The sequence below is a fragment of the Muntiacus reevesi genome, chromosome X, assembly GCF_963930625.1.
Source record: "Muntiacus reevesi chromosome X, mMunRee1.1, whole genome shotgun sequence".
In the NCBI taxonomy this organism is placed as follows: domain Eukaryota; kingdom Metazoa; phylum Chordata; class Mammalia; order Artiodactyla; family Cervidae; genus Muntiacus; species Muntiacus reevesi.
This window is the reverse complement of record NC_089271.1, coordinates 129802792-129825720: the sequence shown is the minus strand read 5'-3', so window position 1 is coordinate 129825720 and position 22929 is coordinate 129802792. Positions and strand designations below refer to the sequence as shown.

The 22929-nt window shown below is 40.3% G+C and overlaps 1 protein-coding gene across 8 annotated transcripts in view; it reads left to right on the top strand.

Moving 5' to 3' along the window:
- ATP1B4 (ATPase Na+/K+ transporting family member beta 4) overlaps nucleotides 1–20467 on the top strand; it is a 37322-nt gene extending 16855 nt beyond the window's left edge. For 3 of the 8 annotated variants that reach the window (XM_065916420.1, XM_065916419.1, XM_065916426.1), the window contains exons 8-9: nucleotides 147–273; nucleotides 19299–19591. In XM_065916420.1, coding sequence (XP_065772492.1) covers nucleotides 147–273; nucleotides 19299–19354 — 183 coding nt within the window. In that variant the 3' untranslated portion in view covers nucleotides 19355–19591. Of the gene's footprint in view, nucleotides 1–146; nucleotides 3623–3679; nucleotides 4007–11487; nucleotides 11620–19298; nucleotides 19592–20385 lie in introns of those variants that run through there. The other 5 variants (XM_065916424.1, XM_065916423.1, XR_010660493.1 and 2 more) reach the window with 4 other exon arrangements.
- The last annotated feature ends 2462 nt before the right edge of the window (nucleotides 20468–22929 follow it).

Here is a 22929-nt window from a genome sequence, read left to right as displayed (position 1 = left end):
GTGACTTGGCATCATGGGATTTACACAGTTCCCTTTGTGGAGGCTATTCCATCCTGCACTGACCATCCAATCACATCCATCCTACTGTCCTTCCCCACGCCCCCTCCCCTCCTCCCACTTAGAATTCATTGTTCTTCCACCTACAGGTTAACTACACCTCCCCGCTGGTGGCAATGCACTTTACAGATGTGGTGAAGAACCAAGCGGTGCCTGTGCAGTGCCAACTGAAGGGCAAAGGCATCATAAATGATGTCATCAATGATCGTTTTGTGGGTAGGGTAATCTTTACTCTAAACATAGAAACCTAAGAACTTCGGGGGGCCACTCCCACCAGTTCTGTTTCTGTTTTATTTCATGTTACCCTGGTAGCACCTGAATTCTTTTCTTCAATCAGGACACAGCCAGATGGACACCTGAGACAGTAGACCATTTTTCCTTGCCTTTGACATATGTACAAAATGGCATTGTGGGAACTATTTGATTTTTAAAGGTAGTCTCTCCTGATGACAAATAGATGATATTTGTTTCCTTTTCCCCCACTTAAAACTAAAACCCGTACTTGCTGCTAGAAGTCTCATTGCAGTGTAAACATAGTATTTGATAAAATTCACAGTAGCCATGAAGGAGAATTTCTGTAACGATTATAAAGTCATCATGTTTTCTAAAAATGTGTTGTTTTTGGAGGTGAGATTCCTCCCAACCAGGCTCATAACTAACCCCTTTTGTTAACCTGCCTGGCAAGATCCTGCCCTGAGAATCACCAAGCAGACCAATCCAGAATACACCTAGGGCCACCATGCCCAGGGAACTCTGTCTCCAAAGGTGCTTGTGAAATAGGTCATGGGCAACTAAATACTGCTTCACCAACTAGATTGTCTCCAACTGGAACAGAAGTCACTGATACCTGGATGTTGTTCTGGGACAGACCAGAACATAGGCCTTCCCTACGACTTCTTTGGGGAGGTGAGGCCCAGTGCAACTAGGATGAACACCTACCACACGGATGTGACTGTTATTAGATTTCTTGCTTTATGGTGTAAACATCCAAAGGCTAATGTCCCCGCAGAAAGGTTGTCTCAGCTTCAGGCAAAGGAAAAGACAAGGATGATCTCCACCACCTAATTCTTCTCGGGCTATTTGTTTGACAGTAGTGTGATGTTCTTTGAGACCTCAGGGATGGATGTGTTGACCACCCTCACACCCTCTGCCACGCCTTTGGGGATTGAAGTCAGGGTCTCCCAGCTGATACATGGTAAGACAGAAATCTCCTGCCAGGCCACCCTCTATTCAAGTCCCATTAGCCAGCTTTTCATTTTCTTAAAAAAACATGGTACGAGGCAGATGTTTATCCAGGTGTGGATCAGCCAGGCTGCTTTGTCTTATCCTTGGCCATTATGACCATTCCGCTGCTTGTCTCTATAGGGGAAGGGCTGGGACCAGGAGAAAAAAAGAGAGAGTGTCAGAGAAAAGCATGGTGTCTCAGGGTCCAAAGCAAGCTTAAAGGCCACCTGGAAATATCCAGAGTCAGAATCTCCTCTACAATGTTTACCTTCTCCCAAAACAGGGAACTGACAGTTTGGTAGTAAAGGCAAACAAGTAAGGAAGTAACTACAATATAGTGTGACAAGAGCTTTAATATTAGTATGTGGGAATGCTATGTGAACACGAGGAAAAATAACTCAAGCTGAGAAAGTAGCAGAGGAAATTTCACATGCAAAGTCACAATCATGAAAGACCATGGTGTGTTTGGGTAACTGTGAGCAGCTCATGTAACTCGAATGTAAAGGGCTCAGAGCAACGGCAGGGAGGGGCAGTGGACTGGGCTAGAAAGGCATGCAGGTACTGAAAGAGGCCTTTGAGTTTTATCCAGTAGGAGAAAAGGAGTCATTAAAGCATTTTATGGGCTTCCCAGGTGGCTCAGTGGTAAAGAATTCACCTGCTAAGCAGAAGATACGTAGGAGACACAGGTTCAATCCCTGGGTGGGGAAGATCCCCTGGAGAAGGAAATGGCAACTCACTCCAGTATTCTTGCCTGAAAAATTCCATGGACAGAGGAGCCTGGCGGGCTACAGTCCATGGGGTCACAAAGAGCCGGACACGAGTTAGTGACTAAACGACAACAAACAAAAGCATTTTATGCAGGGAAGCTTTGTGATACTTACTTTTCAGAGAGAGCACTTTGGCAGCCACATTGTGAAGGGTGCATTGCAGAGGGACAAGACTGGGGAATGGGCAGTGAGGGAGAAGGAATCAAGAATGACACTAAGGTTCTGAGCCTGGCAAGAACCACTGGGATGGTGATACTGTCGATTAAGACTGGGAATACATGAGTGAGGCAGGATTGGAGAGGAAGATGTTGAGATCAATTCTGGACATTTTAGGCTTGTGATTTCTACTTGTCAGACACTGATGTGGAGCTGTAGATATAAGTGGGTTGGGGAAGAAGGAAATCTAAGAACAAAAGCAACATTTGCTTAAGTGAACTCTCCTAAGAAAGTCCATGGTATTTAATCATGGGACTCTGAACCACTTGTGTAAACATCACAGCAATCTGGTATCTCAGGTAGTGCTTCTCTCTTGGCTTATGGCAGAAAGGACTGCTGCTGCTCTTTGGAATCTCCTTCCCACACACCTTTCCACCTCTTAGTGACAGTAAAGGGGAGCTGACTGCTATTAACAAGTGATTCAAAGACATGCGACAGCAGATCTGTGGAAAATACAAAAAACAACGCAACTGTCTCCCCTCAACTCCTTTCCTTACCAAATTCGACTTTCAAAGCTAACCTTTAAAAAGAAACCAACTTGAAGATAACAACTTGAAAACCTCCTAACAGTCACCTCAAATGATCAACGTCTCGAGATTGAGTAGTAACAGATAATAGAACAGTAGATCTGGAAAGGAACTTAGAGAGCGTTTAGTGAAAACAACCCGCATTGCATCTGACTCCAGGTCCAGTGCTCTTTCTACTCTGAGCTGCTGCTTACCAGGAAGTACCATCTTTTAAAAAATCAATGAATGATATCCCAAACATTTTAAAACATATGTCAAATTTGAGTTAGAATAGTTAACATTTCACAGGAATTCAACTGGTGCTATATATTATACATAATACATTATCCTGTTAAATACGTTGACTATTAAACAGACAAGGAATTATGAGTCTTTTGTCATACAGTATTTCTCATTCAATGGAATCCATCATTTCCACAGTTTCAAAGCAATGTTGAATAGAAGTAGAATACTTGGGGATGTCAGCCAGGACATTTAAAAATAGCTTTATTATACAGAACTGGATATTATAATATATTCATTAAAACTGGATTCTAACATTTGAAGAAATTTCCAGTGGATTAATTTAAATAGTCCACTAAATGGTGCTGTACCAGGATTTGATTTGTATACCATCTGTTGCATTGCACTGGTTTTACTTGATTGTCAATGAGAAATACTATTTCCAAATGCCTTCATGATTTTTGTCCATGCTAGACTTAGGATTTTTTACTTCTTAGCCCTTGAAATTATTATTCTAACGTTACCTTTCTTAGGCATCTGTTTGCTGGGAATCTTCATGTAGAAAACATTAATATTGTCTTGGGGAGATGTTGACAGCAATAAATTAAAATTAAAAAGGAGTGTATGATTTCCTCTTTCTAAACTATACCACTGATTTCCCCACAGGAATATCGGGCAGACATGTGGGTGGAAAACTTGACAACTGACAGCCTATTAGTTTAAGACTTTTTTTCTTCTCCCTCCCACCATTTTTTCCCCGACTCTTGGGATTCGGCCACAGGAGGATGAAACTAAAAGTTGTTCCATTTCTAAGCATTTTTCCTTTTGCAACATTCATGCTCCAGTTTCTCGGAAGACTATTTTGTCAGAGTAAACTGCCTTTCTTCATCAAGGTTGAGTTTCTGGTATAAATTATTCTGTTTGTTTGCATAGAGAAGAACGCGACAAGAAACTTTGAGGCAGGGGAAAGGAACAGAAATTCAAAGAGAAACTGCAAGTTAAGTGACTTCAGGGCACATCTGACCACAGACTATCTCCCAGAGCAAATCTCTAGTGGTAATTGCAGCTAAAGACAGAAATATTTCCATTCCCTTATTTGACTCAGAGGCTAGGCTGCAGTCGGAACCCCTTCTTTCTTTGCAAGCTGCCGTGGGCTAAGGTCTACTAGCAGATATGGTTTGAACTGGGGGGGGGGGGTTTGTCTGTGATTGCAATGTATTTCCCCCATCTAGGTTCTGTGTTAGAGTCCTTTTTCCTTACTAATTTCAACCATGATAAAGCAATTTAACCAAATCACGCAGAAGTGTGATTTACCGTGTGATTTTATCCAGGCAGAAAATAATTTTGGGTGTCTGTATGTACTGAGGGGTCTCACACCCTCAGTGGAGTGAGGAGTAGATGGAGGCAAAGGGCAAGGAAAATAGAGTTGAAATGCAGAACAGCCCTGCCTACTTCACACAGTTCTTTAGTTGTAGGCTAGGAAAGAAGAAAAGCTGATAGAGGGATCTAAAAGTTTTAAGAAGGATGTGGTAGGCTCTCAATCTGACAGCCCTGTATTCAAGATATACTTCTCCACAGGCCCCTGATTAGCCATAGCATCAGTTAGAATTCCAATAAGAAATAGACAGCATGTTGACAAAATAGAATAAGTGGTAGAGGATTTATTTACAAAGAGATTAATTATAAATGTGTCAATGTAGGGAACCACAAAAATAGCACAATAACCCAGGCTAGTACAAGCCAAACTCTTAACCTTCCCTAGGTCCTAAGGGACGGGGTTAGGAAGAGGTTCCCAAAACCCAGGACTGAGCAGGGTACAGCTGACCACCTCGAGAGAAGTGGTGACCTTGCTAGAGAACTAAGCTATCTCAAGGTGACCTAGTAGGCAGGGAAACAGGAGAATACATACCTTGACTTAATCTTCCTCCCTCCTTCTGATCTCCTGCTGGTAATTCCCATTGCCCAAACCCAGCCAAAAGTCAGAGGGCAAGTAAGCCCTCTGGTGTGGTCCATACAGGTCAGTCTCCCAAGGAAAAAAGCACGGTGGAAAGGGGAGGGGGGACTACTTTTGGAGTGTCAGACACAAAACATCTAGCACAGCCACCAATTTTGAGATTCTGAGCACAGACTCCTGGGAGCCTGGCAGAGTGCTAGAACCATCTACTGAACCGACTCCAGTGACTGGGGCATTTTGTCTTCATGCATCCTCTACTCCACAGCCTTGGAGTCAAAGGCAGTAGGTTTTCCCATGATAGGAACTCATTTCTCTGTTCTTTAATATTCATTCCCTTTTCCAGTTTCCTCCTTCATACTTTCCTAATCTGGTATCCTTTGGTATGTCATTTAAAACTCTTTTGCTTGTAAGTCACAAAACAAATGAATAAAAACTATCTCAAATAGACTTAAGGATAAAAAGAAATTTACTGAATCATGTAACTAAAAAGTCCAGGTCCTGGTTACTTTGGTTTCAGGCATAACCAAGTCTTGGAACTCTATGTCATTAGGAAACAGTCTTTCTCCATCTCTCTATACTGCTTTCCATCATTCCCAGGCTCCACAAATCAAGATATGTACAATGGCTGCCAGCACTATCAGGCCTATATCCTCAAAGGCTAATTTTCCTTTGAAAGGCTTCCCTGGTGGCTCAAACGGTGAAGAATCTGCCCACAATTTGGGAGACCCGGGTTCGATCCCTGGGTGGGGAAGATCCCCTGGAGAAGGGCATGGCAACCCACTCCAGTATTCTTGCCTGGAGAATCCCATGGACAGAGGAGCCTGGTGGGCTACAGTCCATGGGGTGGCAAAGAGTTTGGGACAATTGAGCAACTTAACACTTTCACTTTCCCTTTGAAAAGGTAGCTTTCTCTTCCCTGATAGTTCAAGTAAAAATTCTGAGTCTCTCATTGGCTTGAATTGGATTCTGTGTCCATCCCTGAACCAACCTCTGTGGCCACAAGGAGAAACTTCTCTAGTTGGCCAGGCTTGAGTCACATGCCCAACCTTGGAGCTTGGGGTGGTATCAATACCACTCAGCTTGCCTGGAGTGAAAGTCAGGGAGAGGTGATCCTCTTAAGGAAAACTGAAGTGATTTTACCAAAGAAAGATGCATGAGTGGAAGTTAGCATAGCTGTCCACTGCATTTTGTCAGTGTCCCGTCAAATCCTACATCTACTTATGGTTGTTCCTGACAGTCCTTTCACTCTACTCTGGCATTTTGTCAACACCTTTGGCTTGGAAAAAAAAGCAAGGTGGAAAGAGAGAGAAAGAAACCATCTTGATTTATTCTACTTTGTCTTTACCAAAGAGAATTCCATTATTTAAATCTGCATTCAAAGTCTGGCTTCCATAAAATGTTTTCTTCTCAGAATAGAATGATACAATCTTCATAAAATAGTTATTAATAACTTGAATCATAAAAGTATTTGACTTGCATCAGAACAAATATGTTCACAAATAAGACACAGGATGAGGGTAACATCCTTTCCCTCCCCTCCAATCCTCTGACTGATGACATCATCTTGTATATAGAAAATCCAAGGAATTAAAAGACTATGACAAAAAAAAAAGACCATGACAGCTAGAGAATAAGTTCACTAAGGTTGCAAGATAAAATATCAGCACAAAAAAATTGATTGTCTTTCTCTGCACTAGTGGTGAACAAACCAAAAATGAATTTAACAAAACAATTCCATTTATAATAGAATAAAAAAGAATAAAATATTTAGGAAAAGGTTAACAAAACAAGTGTAAGACTTACACACTGAAAACTACATAATATTGTTGGAATAATGTATAATGGAAATAACCCCAATGTCCACCAACTAATGAATGGATAAACAAAATATAACATATCCATACAGTTGAATATTATTCAGGCATAAAAGGAATGAAATACTGATCCATGCCACAGCATGGATGAATCTCAAAACATCATGCTAAAAAAGCCAAACACAAAAGGTCACATGTTTGATTCATTTATATGATGTATCCAAAATAGGCAAATCCATAAAGACACAATACATCTGTGGTTGCCAAGAGCTGGAAGGAAGGGGAATGGAGAGTGCCTTTTAATAGGGATGAGCATATCTATCTACATATCACTTATCTATCTATCTATCCATCTATCCATCTCTATATAGAGGAAGAGAAATTTCTGGGTCATATGGTAATTTTATGTTTAACTTTTTGGGGAACTGTCAGACTGTTTTCCAAAGCAGTTGTGCACCCCCATTTTACAGTCCCACCAGCAAAGTATGAGGGTTCCAACTTCTTTATATCCTTGCCAACACTTTTATTATTTTTTTCTTATTACAGTCATCCCACTGGGGTTGTAGTGGCATCTTATCATGTTTTTTAAAAATATATATTTATTTGACTGCTCTGGGTCTTAGTTGCAGAATGTGGGATCTAGTTCCCTTACCAAGAATTGAACCCGGGTCCCCTGCATTGGGAGCTTGAAGTCTTAGCCACTGAACCACCAGAGAAGTTCCCTTATCATGGTTTTGATTTGCATTTTGCATTTCCCCGATGACTAAGGACAGAGAGCATTTCTTTTTCTTGTGCTCATTGGCCATTTGTATATTTTCTTTGGAGAGGTGTCTATTTAGATCCTGTGCTCATTTTTAGTTTGGTTGTCTTTCTACTCTTCATTTGTTAGGGTTATTTATATATTTTGGATACTAGACCTTTATCAAATACAAGATTTGCCAAAATCTTTGGAGCAAGTTGTGAACTCAGGAAGTGTGAGTCTTCCAACGTTGTTCTTCTTCTTCTTCTTTTTTTTTTTTAAAAAAAGGTTTTTTTTAGCTTTTCTGCATACCTTTAATTTCCATGTAAATTTTTTGACCTGCCTGTCAATTTCTGCAAGAAAGATTCTATTTCAATGATTGCTTCAGAGTTAATAGCAGGTTTTCTCAATCTCAAAATTGTTGACTTTTTGGTCCAGGTAATTCTTTGTTTCAGGGACCATCCTGTGCATTTTGGAATGTTTGGCAGCATCCCTGGCCTCTACCCAGTATACATCAGTAGTATCCCCTTCAGTTGTGGAAACCAAAAATGTCTCCAGACATTCCAAAATGTCTTCCAGGGGTCAAAATCACCCCTGATTTAGAACCACTGGTTTAGAGTATATATCATTAACATCATAATCCATCTTTAAGTTATTTCATACCACTTACATATTGTATATGAACCTTACCATAGAACCATATGTTCGACTTCTCCCCTGTGGGTCTTTCTGCTATTGTTATCATACATTTTACTGATTCATATATCATAAGCTGCTCAACACATTGTTATTATTTTAATTTAAACAGTAAACTATTTTTAAAGAGATTTCAGTAATAAGAAAAAATTATTATATATTTAATTATGTAGTTATCATATATTTTATACTGACAACCTCTACCATTTGAATTGTTTAGACCATTTATATACTATGTGATTACTAATTTGGTCGTATTTAAATCTACCATCTTGCTGTTTGTTTTCTGTTGGTCCCATCTGTTTATTGTTCTCCCTTTCTTGTTTTTCTGTCTTCCATTGGAATTAATTGTTTTTAAAATGATTCTACTTTATTGACTTATTAGCTATTATTGCTTCATTTGTTTCTTGTGTGTGTGTTTTTAGACATTGCTTTAGGGTTTCATTGTAGAAATCTTTATCACTCTCTACCTTCAAGTAATATTACACCAATTCATGTATAGTATAGGAACTTTACAACAATTAACTTCCATTTCATCTTTGTGCTATTTATCATGCATTTTTCTTCTATGTATGTTATAAACACCACACTGCATTGTTATTAATATTACATTTACTTTAACATATATCACTCTTTGTTCTTAACATGACTTTTAATAGCTAAATAGCATTATGTACTATCCAGAGTATGGATGCATCAAAATTTATTTAATCAATTCCAAATTGTGCATTAAGGTTGTTACTTATTTTTCCTTGATATTAAAAATTAAAAATCAATGAACATTCTTGTGCTAAAATCCCTTTGCACACTTCTGATTATTCCTCTAGGATATTTTTTGTGGCCAAAAAAATATATATACACAACAAAAAATTTGCCATCTTAACTATTTTTAAGTGTAGAGTCCAGTACTGTTCAGTGAGTTCACATTTTTGTGAAACAGATCTCCAAAACTTTTTCATCTTACAAATCTTAAACTTTGTACCCATTAAACAGAAGCTCTTCTTTTCCCCTTCCTCCCAGCCTCTGGTTAACAAACATCCTACTTTATGTTTCTATGAATTTAGATACCTCATATAAGTGGAATTACACAGTATTTGTCTTCATGTGGCTGGCTTAGTTCACCTAGCATAATGTCCTCAAGGTTCATCCATGTTGTAACTAACATATGACAGAATTTCCTCCCTTTTTAAGGCTGAATAATATTCCATTGTATGCATATTCCACATTTTGTTAACCCATTCATATGTTGATGAATATTTGGGCTATTTCTACCTTTTGGCCATTATGGATAATGCTCTTATGAACATGGGTGAACAAATATCCTTTCAAGACTCTGTTTTCAATTCTTTGGGGTACACACCCAGAAGTGGGACTCTTGGATCATATGGTACTTCTATTTTTAATTTTTAAAGGAACATCCGTATAATTTTCCATAACAGTTGCACCATTTTACAGCCCCTTCAAAAGTGCACAAAGCTTCCAATTTTTCCAAGTCCTTATCATCATTTGTTATTTTCTGTTTTGTGATAGTAGCCATGCTAATGAGTGTGAAGCAGCTCTGTGTTTCATTAGGGTTGATGCCTAGAGCTTTATTTTGTTCCGTTGATTGGGCCATGTTTCTCTGTTTCTTGTTAATTTTTTTGCTGGGCTTTGGGCATTTGAAAAACCACCACTTCTCCCAATCTTTAAGCGCTAGCTTCTTGCAAGGGAAGACGTTCTCCAAGCATCGCTGCTCCACGTTCTGAAACCTCTCAAACCTTTTCCGATCTCTTGCTCCCCCTGGTGTCTGCTTGCAGAACTACAGTCCTAACACGGTTGCCATTTCCTTCTCCAGGGGTCTTCCCCACCCAAGGATCGAAGCCAGGTCTCCCTCATTGCAGGCAGACGCTTTAACCTCTGAGCCACCAGGGAGGCCCATCTTTATTCTCAGTGACTTTCAAGTCTATTTTCATGCGTTCGTGTCCGACTCTTTGCGACTCTATGAACTTTGGTCTCCAGGCTCTATGTGGTTCTCCGCACAAAAATAGTTAAGTGGGTTGCCACACCCTCCTCCAGGGGATCTTCCCAGTCCAGGGATGGAACCCATGTCTTTTATGTCTCCTGCATTTGCAGGCAGGTTCTTTACCACTAGCTCCACCTGAGAAGCCCAAACCTGCTCTCAGTGGCTTCCAAACCGTGGTGCTGGTCCCATCAGTGTTCTGAATCAGACAAGACAGAAACTAGTCCCTCTGGCAGTCCCAGACAAGTCAGAATGTTGGACATATGTTCCTTTTTTATTCCTTCTGGGGGGAGGTGCTCTGCTATGGAGGTTTTCCTCCTGGTTACTCTGTACTCTGCTACACAGAGGGAGTGACATGAACGAGTAACCAAAATGCATGAATTTTCCTACTCTTTCACTGGACTCCCTCTTGGTTTTATAAGGGCCTAGTTGCTGTAGCTTCTCAACTGGTCTCTAGAGTTTTCACAGAGGTATTCTGGTCTGTGTATTATTGTTAACTCAGTGTCTCTGTGGGGAAAGGAGAGCCTGTAACTTCCTAGTCCACCACCTTGTTACCTTTGCCTGTATTTTAAATCAGGTTTTCTAAATCATTCAGTTGTAGAAGATCATTATATATTCTGCATATTAACCCCTTATCAGATTTATAAATATTTCTCCCATTCCATGAGGATTCCTTTTCTTTTTTTTTTTGAGTATTCCTTTTCAATCTGTGTTTTTAATGTGTCCTTTAATGCAAAGATTGTTTTCTTTAATGCAAAGATGTTTTAAATTTTGACATAGTGCAATTTATATATTTTTTAAAATTTGATGCCTGCATTTTTTTGGTGTCGAATCCAAGAAATCATTGCTAAATCCATTCTTTTACTTTTAAATTATTTGTATTTTTATATTTAAAGTGTGTTTCTTGCAGGCAACTTATAATTGAGCCTTGGTTTTAAATCCAGTCTCTTAAAAAAATAAATGAATCCACTCTCTTGAGAGTCTCTGACTTAATTGGGGTACAACTTCAGTGGTGTATTTGCCCCATTTATTCCTTTTTCTCTTTTAGACTTATTTTTGATTAATTGCATATTGTTTATTATTTCACTTTTGCCTTTGTTGGTTTTATTAGCATTAGCTCTCTAGTTATTTTAGGGTTGCTTTATCTACACTAGATTGTTAATATTATTTTAAGTCAATTTTATCTTAGGGATTTAAATAATAAGAAAAAATCATATATGTATGTATATCTCCTTATTGTAATAATTTCTAGTGTTCTTTATTCCTTTGTAGAAATCTACATTTCCATCTATCATTTTCCTTCTGCCTGAAGAAATCCCTTTGACACTTACAGTATGGATCAGCTAATAATGCATTATTTCAGCTTTTGTATATCTGAATAAGTATTTCACCTTCTTTCTTGATACTGTTAAAAATATGACAACAGGTCACAAATGGAGTCACTTATGCTAAGCCTCACATCACCAAACAAAACTTAACTACAGTTTCAGCTTTCCCAAAAATGGAATCTTAAACCAATCGGTCAGGAATTACCTGATCAGTACTAGTGAGGCAATCTTCCTGATAGACCCCTGCCATCCCCTAAAGGAAACTGACCTTGCCACAACGAATCTGCTAGCATAATTTCCTTGCTCCTGTTCCCTTCTGCCTATAAAAATCTTTCATTTTGTACAGTTCCTGGAAATGCCTTTCTACTAGATGGGATGCTGTCCGATTCATGAACCATTGAATAGAGCCAATAAGATCTTTAATTTTTACTGAGTAAAAATTGTTTTTTAACAATATTTTCACTGGGTAAAATTCTAGGTTGACAATCATTTTTTAATTTCAAGACTTTAAAGGTTTTGCTCCTCTGTCATCTTACATAATTTCTGATATGAAATTTACTATCATCCTTTTATGTAACATGCCTTGATCTGGTTGATTTTAAGATTTTTTTGGGAAATTCTCTAGTGATCCAGTGGTTACAATTCAGTACTTTCACTGTCGTGACTCCAGTTGAAACCATGGTCAGGGAACTAAGAGCCTTCCTGAGAGCTGCACAGTGGGGTGAAAAAAAAATTTTTTTTCTCTCTCACTCATGAGCAATTTAACCATATATGCCTTGGTGTAGTGTTCTTTAATATTTTGTGTGCTTGAGGTTCTTTGAGCTTCTTGGATCTGTGAGTTCATAGCTTTCATGAACTTTTGAAAGTTTCTACCAATTTTCTGAACTCCCTTTGAGAACTCCAATTACACAAATACAGTTTTACCATTGCTCAGTGATGCTTTGTTCATTTTTTTGGATGCTTTTTCTCCTGAGTGTGTCATTTTGGATAGTTTCCATTGCTGTATTTTCAAGTTTACTATTTTTTTCTTCTTCAATGTCTAATTTACTGTTAGTCCCATTCAGTATATTTTTATTTCAAATTGCATAGTTCTCAATTTCATAGATTTTATTTCTGTCTTTTTATATTATACATGTCTTTACGACTTTTGAACATACAGAGTTATAGTTATAACTGTTTTAGTAGCTATAACAACTGTTTTAATGCCCTTGTCTGCTAATTTCAACATCTCTGTTGTTTTGGGGCTGCTTTTGATGGGTTGATTTTTTTTTTTCATCTCATTATGACTTACGTTTTCCTGCTTCTTTGCATGCCTAGCCATCTTTGATTAGATAACCAACAATGAGAATTTTAACTTGTTGAGTACTAGTTGTTTCTGTAATCCTACAATTATTGAAGCTTTTCCTCAGAGACACTTAAGTTATTACAAGGAAACAGTTCAATCCTTAAGGATCTTGCTTTTATGATATTTTAGGTGGGTTGAGGTTGCAGGGGGCCCAGGTTCAATCCCTGGCTGGGGAAATAGATCCCACATGCCACAGCTAAGAGGTCACATGGTGCAACTAAAGAATTTGCATGTCACAAGTAAAGATCCTGCATGCTGCAAATAAGACCTGGCACAGCCAAATAAATATATATTTTAAAATAAATAAACACATGACTGAATAAATATTTACTTTGTATCCAGCAACCATGATGATGTCATCAATCGTATTAGTATTTATTAGTGTCTCTTGGATTTTCTGGGTATACACTCACACCAGAAAAAGTTATGATTTTTTTCAATACTTATTATACTAAATCATTTTATTCCTTTATTGCATTGATTAGAATAAGAATATGTGGAAGAACAATTATAATAGCATTCCTGTGTAATTCTTGGTTATCTTGGAAATGCTTTTAGTGTTTCATTCTTCAGAATGATATTTGTTGTTTGTTTTTAGTAAGGAGCCTTTAGGTAGGTCTTTCTGTTCTTATTTTACCTTGTGTTTTTATCAGGGATAGTTACTGGATTTTATGAAAGCAATTAAAGTATATTATTAATATGATCCATGATGTTCTTCTTTAATTCATTTTGTTATGAATTACGAGTACAGGTTTATTTATACCAAACCACCTTTGTATTCCTTGAATATATCTAAAATGATAATAATGGATTATACAATATTTTCAGCACTAAATCAGTTCAGAATTAACTGCAACTAACAGAAAGCCTAATTAAAAATAGCCTGTTAACCATAAAGACACTGAATTATTCAGCAACAGTGGAAGTGTAGAGCAGGTGTTTCCAAGGCCGTTGAGAGGCTGAATAAACTCATCAAGGACCCAGCTCTCTCATTTTTCCATACTGCTCTAATAAAGTCGAATCCCTTTTTCAATGTTTGACTGTTGACAGCTTTTAAGCTTCACCCTCCCTCTTCCCTTTGTGCCTCACATCTTGGTAAGTTGGTAAGAAAGCCTGGGTTCTCCTTTCTTTGGCACCAGCCACAGATTCAAACCCCCAGACCCCAACCCATGGACAGAAACCTTCACTCCAGCCCACCACTCCCCAGACCACCATAAAAATCCCCAGCCAGGGCTTCCCAGGTGGCACTAGTGGTAAAGAATCTGCCCTCCAATGAAGGAGATGCGGGTTTGATCCCTAGGTCATGAAGGTCCCCTGGAGAAGGAAATGGCAACCCACTCCAATATTAAGAAAAAAAAAAGAAAGAAAAAAATCCCAAGCCAGTCTTTCTTTCCTTCCTCTCTCATATCATTTCAGATTAATTTGAGATGCCTGCCCTGGTTGCCCCAGAAAGTCTCATTATGTGAGCAATTTCAGTGTTGACATCAAAACCAAATTTGGGGTGGGGGTCCATGCTGTCTCTGTAGGGTGTCCACAGTCAGTACTGTGAGTAGAATGCTGAGACAATGATCACCACCAACAGGGGTGTGTCTTCTCTTGCTCTGGCTTGCTAACTGACTTTGATGCCTGCTGGCTAGCTTGCCCTTTGAGTTGTGCTTCATCGTGCTGCATTGGCTGAATCCTACAGAGCTCTGTTATAGATTTAACTAAGTCAGAAGTTTCAATAATTAATTGGCATTTAGAAGTACAGGATCAGAGCCCTCTTTAAAGTGAATGACCCTGGGTTGTGTGTCTTGGCCCAGACCTATCTGTGTGTCTTAGAATGAATCATCTGTCTTGATTCCAGCCTAAGCTGTGACTAATGCTGTTGCTGAGTCGCTAAGTCGTGTTCGACTCTTTGCGACCCCATGAACTGTAGCCCACCAGGCTCCTCTGTCCATGGGATTTCCCAGGCAAGAATATATATATATATATATATATATATATATATATATATATATATATAAAATCATACATCAATGCGAATCAGTCATAATTACAAAAGAAGAGAAGCAAAAGGCAAAGGAAAAAGGGAAAGATATACACAACTGAATGCAGAGTTCCAAAGAACAGCAAGGAGAAATAAGAAAGCCTTCTTAAGTGAACAATGCAAAGAAATAGAGGAAAACAATAGAATGGGTAAGACTAGAGATCTCTTCAGGAAAACTGGAGATACCAAGGGAACATTTTATGCAAAGATGGGCACAATAAAGGACACAAACATCAAGGACCTATCAGAAGCAGAACAGATTAAAAAGAGGTGGCAAGAATACAAAGAAAAACTATACAAAAAAGATCTTAATGACCCGGATATCCACAATGGTGTAGTCACTCACCTAGAGCCATACTGAACTGTGAATTCAAGTGGGCCTTAGGAACCATTACTATGAACAAAGCTAGTGAAGTTGATGGAATTCCTTCCAGCTGAGCTATTTCAAATCCTAAAAGAGGATGCTGTTAAAGTGCTTCACTCAATATATCAGCAAATTTGGAAAACTCAACAGTGACCACAGGACTGGAAAACGTCAGTATTCATTTCAATTCCAAAGAAAGGCAATGCCAAAGAATGTTCAAACTACTGTACAATTGCTCTCATTTCACATGCTAGCAAGGTGATGTTCAAAATCCTTCAAGCTAGGCTTCAACAGTACATGAACCAAGAACTTCCAGATGTATAAGGTAGATATAGAAAAGGCAAGGAACCAGAGATCACATCGACAACATTCATTGGATCATAGAAAAAGCAAGAGAGTTCCAGAAAAATATCTGCTTCATTTACTATGCTAAAGTCTTTGAGTGCTGGATTCCAACAAACTGTAGAAAATTCTTAAAGAGATGGGAATACCAAATCACCTTACCTGCCTCCTGAGACACCTGTATTCAGGTCAAGAAGCAACAGTTAGAACGGGACATGGAACAAGAGACTGGTTCCAAATTGGGAAAGGAGTACGTCAAGGCTGTATATTGTCACCCTGCTTATTTAACCTATATGCAGAGTACATCATGCGAAATGCTGGACTGGATGAAGCACAAGCTGGAATCAAGATTGCTGGGAGAAATATCAATAACCTCAGATATGCAGATGATACCACTCTAATGGCAGAAAGCAAAGAAGAACTAAAGAGCCTGTTGATGAGGGTGAAAGAGGAGAGTGAAAAAGCTGGCTTAAAACTCAACATTCAGAAACCTAATATCATGGCATCCAGTCACATCACTTCATGGCAAATAGAAGGGTAAAAAGTGATAGCAGTGACAGACTTTATTTTCTTGGGCTCCAGAATCACTGTAGATGGTGACTACAGCCATGAAATTAAAAAGATGCATGTTCCATGGAAGAGAAGCTATGACAAACCTAGACAGCATATTTAAAAGCAGAGACATCACTTTGCTGGCAAAGGTCTGTATAGTGAAAAAGCTATGGTTTTCCAGTAGTTGAGTATGGATGTGAGAACTGAATCATAAAGAAGGCTGAGCACCGAAGAATTGATGCTTTTGAACTATGGTGATGGAGAAGACTCTTGAGAGTTCCTTGGACAGCAAAGAGATCAAACCAGTTAATACTAAAGGAAATCAACCCTGAATATTCATTGGAAGGACTGATGCTGAAGTTGAAACTCTAATACTTTAGCCACCTAATGAGAAGAACTGACTCATTGGAAAAGACCCTGATGCTGGGAAAGATTGAAGGCAGGAGGAAAAGGGGATGACAAGAGGATGGAGGCAGGAGGAAAGGCAGGAGGAAAGAAGGCAGGAGGAAAAGAGGATGAGATGGTTGGATGGCATCACCAACTCAATGGACATGAGCTTGAGCAAACTCCGGGTGATAGTGAAGGACAGGGATGCCTGGCGTGCTGCAGTCCAAAGAGTCAGACATGACTTAGTGACTGAACAACAACAATAATTAAGACTGGTTCACATTGATGTACGGCATAGACCAACACAACATTGTAAAGCTATTATCCACCAAGGGAAAAAAATATGTTATATAAGTCTTAAGTGAATAAAGAAAAATGTATAACTTTTAGTATTAAAGACTTTCAAGTGAAAGAAGAATGAATGATGCCCCACTGTAGATTGTTGTGGCCTCAGTGCTGTGGTCCCACCCATTAAGGTTTCCATACTCAAAATTATTGAAACTACTGACTCTGTCCAAGCAAATGATAGATATTTTTCTGTAACAGATTTGACTAATACTTTCTGTTCAGTCTCTATTTCAAAAGTCTCTCACCTGTAGTCTCCCTTCACCTCCTAAGGTACATGTGTAAGGCATAGTTCCGGCAAGGCAGAAAAGGAAAGACGACCTCAAGAGAAGTAGGTTACCTTTATTCAGGCAAGGAGGGGCGACAGTCGGCCTAACGACCAGGCTGAGCGCCGAGAGGGATCAGGGAGGCTTCATACTTATAGGGAGGTTTGTGGAAGCGATAAGGGAAACGTCAATCAAGTGGGATATTTTGAGTATTCTTTTGTTGAGATGACACTTGTAGTTGGGCAGGGGGTGATAAGTCTTCTGGGGGGTGTAGGGGGTGGTGGGTTTCCAGACAGGGGGTGATAAGTCCCAGATAGATGCAACGGGCCTGGAGCATCAGGATGGAACTAAAGTTATGCTTTGTTTTCTCCGAAGTTAGATGATTCAGCAAGGGGCCTTTGAGACTGTTGTTCTCTTTTCTAGGCCCAAAAGACTCCTTCTACATGATACACCTTTACCTGGTTATCTATGGAGCACATCAATAGTCTTGCCATCACACACAATTTTTGCAAAATGATCTTAACTGCATCCAGCTTTCTCCAGGGGCACAGTTATGGCTTTATCCTACTCTGAGGCTATTCACTAGGCACATTTATTCAGGACGAACACATAATCACAAGGGAGCTCAAAAAGGGGGCTAGGCCATTGCCTCACACACAGTGCAAGACCCCACTACCTCCGTAAATTCCTGAAAATGATTTGGTAAATGGAGGACCCCTCCGTACCTGACACTGTCAAGAAATAGTTATTAATTCTCAACTTCCACAGTGTTAAAACAAGCCCAGTATCTTTTAGGCCTTTTGGGTTCTGGAGGTTACATACTCCTTATTTACAATTTTTCCTTTAGCCCATTTATGCAATTATTTGCAAATCAGCCCACCTTGAATGGAGCCCCTTCCAACAATGGCTCTAGATTCTGTCAAAATTACAATACAACAGCCATTCTCAATAGCGCCCCTCGGCTAGACTCCTTTCACAAAAGAAGCTTTAGCAACCTTCTCTCATGCCTCCAGGCTCCTCTGTCCATGGAATTTCCCAGACAAGAATACTGGAGAGGTTTGCCATTTCTTTTTCCAGGGGATCTTCCCTAGCCAGGGATCAAACACGTGTCTCCTGCTTGGCAGATGGATTCTTTACTGCTGAGTCACTTGGGAAGTCCTCAGGCCACATAGAGTGCCATAATAAACTTCAATTAAATGAAGTGTCTTACACTTTTGTCACACTCAAACTTTGGAGTAAATTATCATGAAGCGTCTGACTTCGCTTTTTGATGTTTGACTGCGGACAGTTTTTAGGCCTCCACCCTCACTCTCCCCTTGTACCCCCTCATCTGGGAAAGCCAAGAAGAAAGCCTCACTGCTTTCTCCCTTGGTGATGGCAAGAGTTTCAGACCACAAGCCCCCACCTACACACAGGAACTGTCACCACAGCCCCAACTCTAACTACAACTAAAATCCCCAGCCAGTCTTTCTTTGCTCTCTCAAGCCATTTCTGGACCAACTCGGGAGCTCTGGCTGTTCTCCCCAGAAAGCTCCTTAATAGAATAAACATTTTTCAAACCCTCTTACTGTGCATGTGATGTCATCAGTCTGGACATCTGGACCAAATCTGGGATGGAGGCTCACCTTACATGATGGTCACAACATATGTCTGCCATGTCTCCCCTCCTGGTCTCAAGGTAACTGCTGCAGCTGCAAACAACACAGCCTCATACTGGCATCCTAAGGATGAGGGCTCGTTGGTAAAAGGTTTTCACTTTATTGGTCCTCTATCTAATCACAAAGGAAAATCTTTCCCTGAAACTCCCAGCAAATTTCCTGATATATCTCACTGAGCAGCACAGGGTTACATGTCCACCCCTAAGTCAATCACAAGACCCTGCCCAGGGTTCATATGCCACTGACTAAGCAATGTAGAGGTTCTATTAGCAAGGAAGAAAGTAAGGTTTGCTGTCATAGGAATGTTGATACTGTCCATTTTCAGATATGTAGGATTTTTGCAGATCGGTCAGTGTATTTATACAATATATGAAGAAGGAATTCAGAGGGCCTGGACTCCATCTCAGGCCTGTCTGTGCTGATCGTGCTCGGCTGCCTCTCCAGTGGACTCTGAACTCTCTGCTTAGTGCCTGTGGGAACGACAATGGAAGGAGAAGACCCCCTCCGGACAGGGGAACCTTGAAGATCACATCCAGGTTACTCATCACCTAAGAGAAAACAGACACTAATCACCCCTGCCTCCGGACACTATCTATCAGAATGTAAGCACAGGCTTATCGGTTTTTAACTATTTGAAATGTAACTGCGGGCTTATTGATTATTGACTGTTTGAACACATAACATGTGAATGAGGGGGTTATTGTAGTTGTATTTACCCTTCCTTTGTTTATGTAAGTCTCAAGGGAATTGGGGTGGTGGGTTTGGATACGTGCACATGGGGTATAAAAGAGTTTCACAAATGCTGGTCGGGGTCCTTGGCTAAGAGGAGACTCTGCCTTGGGCCCGCCGGTGTAATAAACTGCACTCCACTATCTGCATTGTCCTTCTGAGTGAGTCTGTTTCCTGGAAAGCGTGGCTATAACATATTACCTTGCACACTATTTTTCTGATTGGCTATTAGCTTTATCAGCTTCACAAAATGAACTGGGGAGCTGCCCATCTTTTTCTATGCTGTGGAATATGTATCTTTAACCTACAATATGCATCTTTAATATACCTTTGCTGCTGCTGCTAAGTCGCTTCAGTCATGTCCGACTCTGTGCGACCCCAGAGATGGCAGCCCACCAGGCTCCCCCATCCCTGGGATTCTCCAGGCAAGAACACGAGTTATTATACTCCTTCATATATAATGCAAGAATCTCACGACAAGGAATTGTTCTTGGATATGAACCAAAAGTAACATATAAATGTTGGTACAATCTCTTTGCAGCTGTATTTATAAATAAGATGGGTCAATAGTATTCTTTTTGGTACTATATTTTTGTCATCAGATATTATATGATAATGGCTATACAAAATGATCTGGGGGAGTTTTTCCTATTTTTCTATGGTTGAAATGGCATACATCATAATTACCTGGTTTTAAAGCTTAAATAGAAATTAGCACAGAATCATTTTTGTGCTTTTAATAACTGACTATACTATAACTGTGTATTTATAAATTGGAGTGCCCTGAGACTCAGTCCTCTGTTTTCTATTCTCCTCTCTCCCTAGGAGATCTCATTCAAGTCCTTGGTTGTTAAGTACCATCGATTTCTTCCCTGTGCTCCAAATCTGTATATCCCAGAAGGCCTGCTTGATATCTCTAGTCTGGTCACTAAAAGACATCACAAACCACATCTCTGAAACAACTGCTCAAACTTTAAAACTAGGGGTCATCCTTGTCTCCTTTTTTTCCTCTCAATCTTTACAATCCCCATCCAAACAATCTATAATATCTGTCAATTTTACTTTCAAAAAGTGACTCTATATGTGTTCAATAGCTACATGTTAAGGGAACAAAAATGTATGGATCTTAAGTTTAAGAGAGATGTCTAGGTTGGGAATACTTCGACTTGTGGTGGAAGTAGTATTTTAAATTATAGAGAGGCTTCCCTGGTGGTCCAGTGGTTAAGACTCTGCACTTCCACTGCAGGTGGTGCAGGTTTGATCTCTGGTCAGAGAACTAAGATCCCACATAAGATCCCATATGCTGCACAGTGTGACCAAAAATAATAATAAAATAAAATAAATTAAAAAAAAATAAAATGTGGGATTGGGTCAGGCAGAGTAGAAAGACCCTGAGCTCATACCCTCTCACAGGCATATCAAAATTACAATGATTTACAGCACACCTATCAATGAAAAAGCTCAGAACCTACAAGAAAAGATAATCTACAACTAAAGATATGAATAAGAAATCACAACAAGAGGGGTATGAAGGGTGGAGTCCAATATAGTCAAGTCTCATCCCCCCAAGTGGTGACCCACAAAAGGGAGAATAATTATAACTACAAAGGTTCTCCCCAAGGAGCGAGAGGTCTGAGCCCAACACTGGACTCCCCAGTCCAGGGGTCCTGCACAGGGAAAGATGATCCCCTAGAAGGTTTGGCTTTGAAGGCCAGCTGGGCTCAATTTCTGAAGACGAAGAGGACTGGAGGAAATAGACTCCACTCTTAAAGTGTGCACCCAAATCTTAACATGCTCCGGGACCCAGGGCAGAAGCACTAATTTGAAAGGAGCCTTGGTCAGACCTATCTGCTGATCTGGAGAATCTCCCGGAGAGGCAAGAGGCAACTATATCTCACCCTGGGGACACAGACCCTGGTGGCAGCCATTTCCGAGAGCTCTCTGTACCATGTGGACGCTGGTGCTGGCAAGCACATTTTGGAATCCTCCCTCTAGCTTATTAGCTTCAGGACCCAGCCCCACTCACACCCAACAGCCCGTAGGCACCAGTACTGGGATACCTCTGGCCAAGCAACTAACTGTGAGGGGGCACAGCCCTATGCACTAACAGACAGGCTGCCTTAAGATCCTCTGAGCCCACAGCCACCCCTAGACTAGACCCTGCCCAGGAGAGGGCCCAGAAGCAGGCCCCATACGCCAGTGCACATGTAATAGATCAGGGACCATCGGGTTCCTGTGGCCAGAGATCCTGGGACCCAGCTCTACCCAACAGCGGGCAGACACCAGCCCCAGAATCCCAGGCCCTGCCCAGCAGCAAGCCTGTTCTAGACTTTCCCCCCCAGCAAGAGGACACTAGCTCCATGAAAATCACAGCCCCCCAAACCTATGTACCCAAGTCACTGACCAGCAGGCCAGCTCCAGCCCCAGTACTAGATGGACCCAGGCCCTGCCCACAAGCAAGCCTCCTCTAGCCTCAAGACAAGCCTCACCCCCCGCAGGTGAACACCAGCCCCAGGAAGACCACAGTCCTGAAGCCTACAGACCCAGATCAATCACCAACAGGACAGAACCAGCACTAGGACCGACTGGGCCCTGGTCCCACCCACAAGCGGGTCAATATAAGCTTCAAGACACTCTGGGCCTTGCTGTCAGCTGTGTCAGGAACCAATTGTGGGACACCCCCCCCCCCCCAGGCCCTGTAGCCAGATCCCAGGACCTGGCTTTACCTACCAGCAGGCTGGCACTAGCTCTGGCTAGTAAACAAATTGGACCTAATTAAACTTTAAAACTTTTGCACAGCAAAGGAAATCATTGACAAAATGAAAAGACAGGCTACTGAATGGGAGAACATATTTGCAAATGATATGATCAATAAGGGGTTAATATCCAAAATATATAAATAGCTCATACAACTCAACATCAAAAAATAAACAACCTATTCAAAAAATAGGCAGAAGACCTAAATAGTTTCTCCAGAGAAGATATATACGTGGCAAACAGACACATGAAAGGATGCTCAATAGTGCTCATCATCAGAGAAATGTAAATCAAAACAATGAGCTACCACCTCACACCTGTCAGAATGGCCATTGTCAAAAAGGCCATAAATAACAAGTATTGGTGAGAATGTGGAGAAAAGGGAACTGCAGTACACGGTTAGTGCGAATGTAAATTGGTGCAGCTACTATAGCAAATAGTATGGAGGTTTCTCCAAAAACTAAAAATAGAACTACCAAATGATCCAGCAATTCCATTCCTTGGTATATATCCAAAGAAAATGAAAACACTAATTCAAAAAGGCACACACACTTCAATGCTCATAGCAGCATTACCTACAATTATTTACAATAGCCAAGATATGGAAGCAAC